At 33.2% G+C, this 6,608-nt stretch overlaps 1 protein-coding gene and 1 pseudogene across 1 annotated transcript in view; both read left to right on the forward strand.

Annotated features, from left to right (window-relative positions):
- Nucleotides 1-6,608, forward strand: part of LOC102601183 (uncharacterized) — a 19,699-nt gene continuing 13,091 nt past the window's right edge. Inside the window, exons 1-5 of the mRNA XM_006355563.2 lie at nt 1-277; nt 591-838; nt 922-1,249; nt 1,332-1,443; nt 5,242-5,555. Coding sequence (XP_006355625.2) covers nt 20-277; nt 591-838; nt 922-1,249; nt 1,332-1,443; nt 5,242-5,555 — 1,260 coding nt within the window. The 5' untranslated portion in view covers nt 1-19. The remainder of the gene's footprint in view (nt 278-590; nt 839-921; nt 1,250-1,331; nt 1,444-5,241; nt 5,556-6,608) is intronic.
- LOC107062144 (protein SRG1-like) lies at nt 3,459-4,925 on the forward strand (annotated as a pseudogene).

Consider the following 6,608-nt stretch of genomic DNA (forward strand, 5'->3'; position numbering starts at 1 on the left):
AAAAAAAAAAACTTCATCAATGGAAGAAGGAAAGTCGAGAAAGCTAGGTGGTTCTCTGAAAGTCCCTAACGTTCAAGAACTTGCAAAGCAACAACTAGCAGCCGTTCCACCGCGATATATACGTGATGATATTGAAAATCAATCATATTCTTCCATAGTAATATTGCCTCAAGTTCCAGTTATTGATATGAAAAAATTGCTGGAAATTGGAGATATTGATGATGATTCGGAGCTCGAGAGGCTTCATCTTGCTTGCAAAGAATGGGGATTTTTCCAGGTTTATATATCAAACACTGTTCATTTTTTATTTTATGTTACAGAAATGTTGGAGTTGCTTTATTTCGCCGTCAATAATATAACCACTTGCACCCGAAAACATTACTCTTATTAAATATAATAACTAGTGACATTCTTTTTGACCCGTTTCTGTTGAAACTACCCTAGCTAGGAAGAAACAAAATTTAACAATTTTTTTATAATCATTTCGTGTCCCATCTATTATTGTGTCGATCATATCTTTTAATTTAAAAATAAATTGATGTACCTTCGTGTCCCATGATGATATTGATTTTTTAAAAATACATGTGCAGTTGGTGAATCATGGAGTGAATTCATCATTGATGAAGAAAGTAAAATCGGAAATCAAAGCATTTTTCGATCTACCAATGGAAGAGAAGAAGAAATTTGAGCAAGAAGAAGGAGATCTCGAAGGATACGGGCAAGCTTTTGTTGTATCTGAAGAACAAAAGTTAGATTGGGCTGATATACTTTACATGATCACTCTCCCTACTCAGTTGAGAAAACCTCACTTGTTTCCAAAGCTTCCCGTCTCACTCAGGTAGGATAATATATAACTGAGTTTACGATTAAATATTTAGTGAATCTTTTTTCTACCTTATGCATACAATATGTAAATTCAAGGGATGAGTTGGAACAATACTCAACAGCACTGAAGGAACTTGCTATGAAAATTCTGTACGTAATGGCAAGAGCTTTAGGGATGAAAGCAGAGGATATGAATGTACTATTTGAACAAGACGGGACACAAATGATGAGAATAAATTATTATCCTCCTTGTCCTCAACCAGAGCGCGTAATGGGGTTATGCCATCACACTGATTCTGTTGGTTTAACCATACTCCTTCAGGTTAATGAAACTGAAGGTCTTCAAATTAAGAAAGATGGTGCTTGGATTCCGGTTCCATATTGTCCTGATGCCTTTGTTGTTAACATTGGAGACATTTTAGAGGTGAGAAATAAGTGTGTTTGGTATGACAGAAGTTAATTTGTGGGTCGGGAAATATAAAGCTCTGTCAATTTTGTTTTTGCAGATTGTGACAAATAGAATTTACAAGAGCATTGAACATCGAGCCATCGTTAATAAGGACAAGGAGAGGATCTCCATTGCTACATTTCTGAGCCCCAAATTGAATGGAGATTTAGGTCCAGCAGCTAGCCTCCTCACTCCCCAATCCCCTGCAAAATATAGGAGGATTGGAGTGGCAGATTATTTTAAAGGATTTTTTTCTCGAGAGCTCGTTGGAAAATCATACATAGATACTCTAAGGATTGGAGATGGAGATCATGGGAGCAATTGATCAATGTTGCATTTGGATACCAACAGCTTGTTTAATAATTTGGATGGATTTTTTTTAAGAATATAATATTTGAATAAATTGTGTCGTCTATTGTGATTAATAATATCCTCGTTGTCTGATTTTAATGTATCTTATCATATAATGACCAAGAATTTTATGGAAATGTCCTCAATATTAGAGGTGCAAATCGCAAATCACTCTATATAACATGTTTTTAGGATTTTGATTACTCCGTTTGTTTCAATTTAATTATGGAAGAAGTAGAAGTTAATTGATATGAAAAGATTGATCAACTCTAATGATTATGCTCCATGAGGAGTGTCATATTATGATTAATAAATATTTAATATATTAGATATTTTGTATTAATATTTAATTTAGTGTAGGAATAAAATGGTAATCTAACTTTGTATTTGAAGCTTTCCACTTTTAGTAATATATGATATATGATGATATGATGTTTTTTTTATTGAGAATAAAATGTTCTTTTGTTGTAGTATTATATTTGAGGCTACATTTTTTGAGCCCCAAATTGGATGGTGATTTAGGTCCAGCACCTAGTTTTCTCACTCCTCAATGCCCTGCACAATTTTGGAGGATTGGAGTTGCTGATTACAAACATATTCACTATGCATCGTTAGTTTAAAATCAATCATGAATATTATTTACCTTGTTAAACTTCGTGTCAAATCATAACTAAACAATTAAATTAAAACTCAGGAGTATATATGAAAAATAAAATTGATTTTTTTGAAGTACAAACCATCCTAGATTTTTAGTGGAGCTTTCGAAGTTTTTAGTATTTATTATGTCTAAGAAGGGTGTAAATGTTCTAGACAATTCTATTTATAATAAATCATAATATAATCTACATCTTGTAGTATCTAGAACCATCTTACACAACTCCTAAATAGGAGTGAACTTAGTTATTTGTTATCATTCCAAAGAAAACATCTCAAGCCAATTCTAGTGTATATAAAAGCATTGAGCACAGAGCAATTGTAAACTCAATAGTGTTTTATTTGTCTTTGGCAGATAGTAAGCAATGGTGTATATAAAAGCATTGAGCACAGAGCAATTGTAAACTCAAATAAAGAAAGGCTCTCTGCTGCAACATTCTCTATCTTCAACCTTGATTCCGAATTAGGACCTGCACACACAGCCTCATTGGACCGAATAATCCTCCAATTTTCCGAAGAGTTGTCGTGCGAAAATATTTACAGGATTATTTTGCACGAAAACTTGACGGAAAATCATACCTTGATGTCATGAAGTTAGAGGCCGGTAATGGAGAATCCTAGGTAGCATTTGATATATAAGTTACTCTTGCCATTGAAATTTGGAGTTCCTCTGTTTGATTACTATAAATAAGAGTACTCTTCATCAATTTCATTTTATGTGACGGTTTTTTATTTATTATGGAGTTAGCTAGCTAACCTCTAATTAATATTTCAACTTCTATGTAGGAACAGAATAATTAGTGTTTGAAAATGCCCACTAACTACTTTTGCTAATAGCTAATTTCATATTAGCTAACTATTTTTAAATTAATAAAAATTAAATAATTAGACTATAATAATAAATAATTAAGAAAAAATACTGTTAGTCACAAGTTTATTTTTTATGCTTCTAGTATGTTGTACTCATCCATGTTCTTCAGGATGCTAATGATGTGAACTCGGAAGTTTCTGAGAGGAAAACCAGTAAGTTTTAACAATTGAATAGCGTAGAATATTTAATTAGAGAGCAAATTTTTAATTGAAATAAAACTATATTAAAGATGATAAAAGGGAACCTGAGATATAAATTGTACAAAAAGTTGGATGAAAGGGATAATATATAAAAAACGGAAACTATGTAATACCTAAATTGAAACAGAATTAGATGTTGATTTTTGATAGTTTCAGCATTGCAGCATCTTCATCGAATTCGGAATTTCCTAATTGTGAAGATGGCGACAGAGTCAACAGTCAAATAGAGTTGCTGAACAGCTCCGGCGGCTATGTAAATATGGTACCGGACGATTATACAATGACAAAATGTATCTATCGCCACATATATAAAAATTAAAAATTTCCACTACTATGCTTTTGGAAGACATTGATTAAACCCAAACCCAAATTAAGAGTAATTTTTCAAGTTTGCAACAAGAGCAAATGGAGTCAACGCCGGAAAAATTGAACTTCGGAAATTCTCTGTTAGTATCAAGTGTTCAAGAGCTTGCCAAACAGCACCTAACCAATACTCCGTCCAGGTATGTCCGCCCACAACAAGAATCTCCGGTCATATCTTCCGGAGCATCAGTTCCTGTTATCATTCTTCAAAAGTTGATTTCAGGGGATTCCATGGATTCTGAGCTGCAAAAGCTTCACTCTGCTTGACAACAATGGGGTTTCCTACAGGTTTCATTTTCTTTGTAATTTTGTTTATTTATTCCGGTGTGTTTGTTACAAATGCATTTTATTTGCATTGAAAATGATTATTAATTGACTGACTGTTTAAGAAATTAACTCACATATTGTTGAATGTTAGGTTATAAACCATGGAGTGACACCTTCGATCCTGGAGGATTTCAAGAGAGAGGTTATTGATTTGTTCAAACTTCCAATGGAAGAAAAGAAGAAACTATGGCAACAGAAAGATAGCTTTGAAGGTTTCGGGCATATGTTTGTTGTATCGGAGAAGCAGAAGCTTGATTGGAGTGACATGTTTGGCATAATAACTCTTTCTCCTCATATCCGCAAAGTGAACTTGTTTCAGAAGTTGCCCTCGAAGCTCAGGTGCTCATCTTCATACTCTCTCCCAGGACATGCTTATTGTAACAAACCCAATAACAAGGCCAACACAATTCAAATTCAAACAACTGACAAATCTATTTCACTAGCTCGTAATTGGAATTACAAAGGAATTTAAGAACCAAATGGAAATTAAAGAACACCAGTAGAAGGATGGGATGAGAAGCAGAGACTCAAAGAAAGGGGATGAGAGGACTAGACATTTTTCTCAATAATTTGCATAATCCCTAACTCACATATCACTACCCTTTTTTATGGAACCGTTTCATGCCCACTACTCAACCCGGATTCCAAATTAACCTGGCCCTATTGCTCGTTCTCGGCCCAATAGCTCTTGTCAGCCCAATAACAACTTGTATGACATTAGTATCTACATTGGGCTGGACTCGGTTGATAACACTTACACAATCCCCTTACTCGATTGAGTGACAGTTTGAGAAATTAGCTTGTATATTGTTGAATGATAGGTTATAAACCATGGAGTGACATCTTCGATCCTGGAGGATTTCAAGAGAGAGGTTCTTGATTTGTTCAAACTTCCAATGGAAGAAAAGAAGAAACTACGGCAACAAGAAGACAGCTTTGAAGGTTTTGGGAATTCATTCGTTGTATCGGAGGAGCAGAAACTTGATTGGAATGACATGTTTGGCATAATGACTCTTCCTCTTCGTATCCGGAAAGTGGACTTGTTTCAGAAGTTGCCCTCGAATCTCAGGTGCCTGTCTCCTTTCTCTATTACTTTATTCCAGAGTTAATTACTTCAAGAGTTAAAAAGTGTCAAAATCACATCCAATTTCTTGAACTTCATATTTAGACTATTGAGAGTGTGAGTTTCAGGGGCATTATAGAAGCATACTCGAATGAAATCAAGAGCCTAGCAATGATCATCGTATGTCAATTGGCAAAGGCTTTAAGGATAGATGAAAATGAAATGAGAGAGCTATTCAGTGATGGTGTGCAGTCAATAAGGATGAATTATTATCCACCTTGCCCTGAGCCACACAAAACCATTGGCTTTAGCCCTCATTCTGATGCTGATGCCCTCACCATCCTTTTCCAGCTCGATGAAACTGAAGGTCTCCAAGTTCGAAAAGACGACATTTGGGTGCCTATAAAGCCCCTCCCAAATGCTTTGATTGTCAATATTGGCGATATGATGGAGGTAAATAACAACTTCTCTTGAAAGGACTTAATGTGGACTAAATATAAAGAAATAGTACTAATCGGTTGTTGACACCTAATTTTGACCCTCCACGATAAGAATTAGTTTGAGTAAAATGAGGGACAGTTGTTGACACCTAATTTTGACCCTCCATGAAAAAAATTAATTTGCGAGCTTCCTTAATTCCAAACGATTTGAAATAACTAATTTTATAAAAATTCAAAATATGTTTCAAGATGTTTTAAGAATTTTATTCACTTTTATAATATTTTAAATAACAAGTATGTTTTATAGTGTTACGTATGTAACTAATATATTTTATAAATACTTGAAAACTATCTTGAAAAAAAAGATTTCATTATTATTATTATTATTTTAATGTTAAACGCTTTATTAATCTAATTTAGTTTGAATTATAGCTATGTTGTTGAATTAGTTATTTTTATTCCGTTAAGATTAAGAAGCTCGCAAATTAATTTTTTATTGATTCGCCTTATTTAGTTTTTTTGGCCGAATTACCAACTAACCTCATTCCGGTTAAAAATGTTGATTCAATTTGGTTATGTTTGAATTAATTGCAAGACCGAGAGTGTGGGCCATTTTCGAGCATCCCACTTCAATACATCAGCAGCAATATGCCAACAATATTAATATTTTCCCAAAGCCAATTCCTTTTTCCAAGGGCAAACCACATAAATCCCACTAGTTTAGGTCTTAATTATTAAGATTCCCAATAGTTTCAAATATTACTTCATGTACCATATTTTATGCTTACGATACATGAGTCTGAATCCATGAGATACATGTATCTGCCGAATTTTAAAATTGAGATATAAAATTTATTTATTTAAATTAATTGTTTGGAACTAATTTCCTTAATTAGAGGAGTAATTGAGGATTTTCAAAATAAATAGATAATTAATTTCATTTTATTATTCTTTAAAATAGTAAATTCATTAATATTATTAATATAAGATAAAAACATGTATATCTTGGTAATGCAATTTGATTAATTTCAAATTATTACTCTTAAAATAATAAATTCATTAATTT

The sequence above is a fragment of the Solanum tuberosum genome, unplaced genomic scaffold (assembly GCF_000226075.1).
Source record: "Solanum tuberosum cultivar DM 1-3 516 R44 unplaced genomic scaffold, SolTub_3.0 scf00204, whole genome shotgun sequence".
NCBI classification, from domain to species: Eukaryota; Viridiplantae; Streptophyta; class Magnoliopsida; order Solanales; family Solanaceae; genus Solanum; species Solanum tuberosum.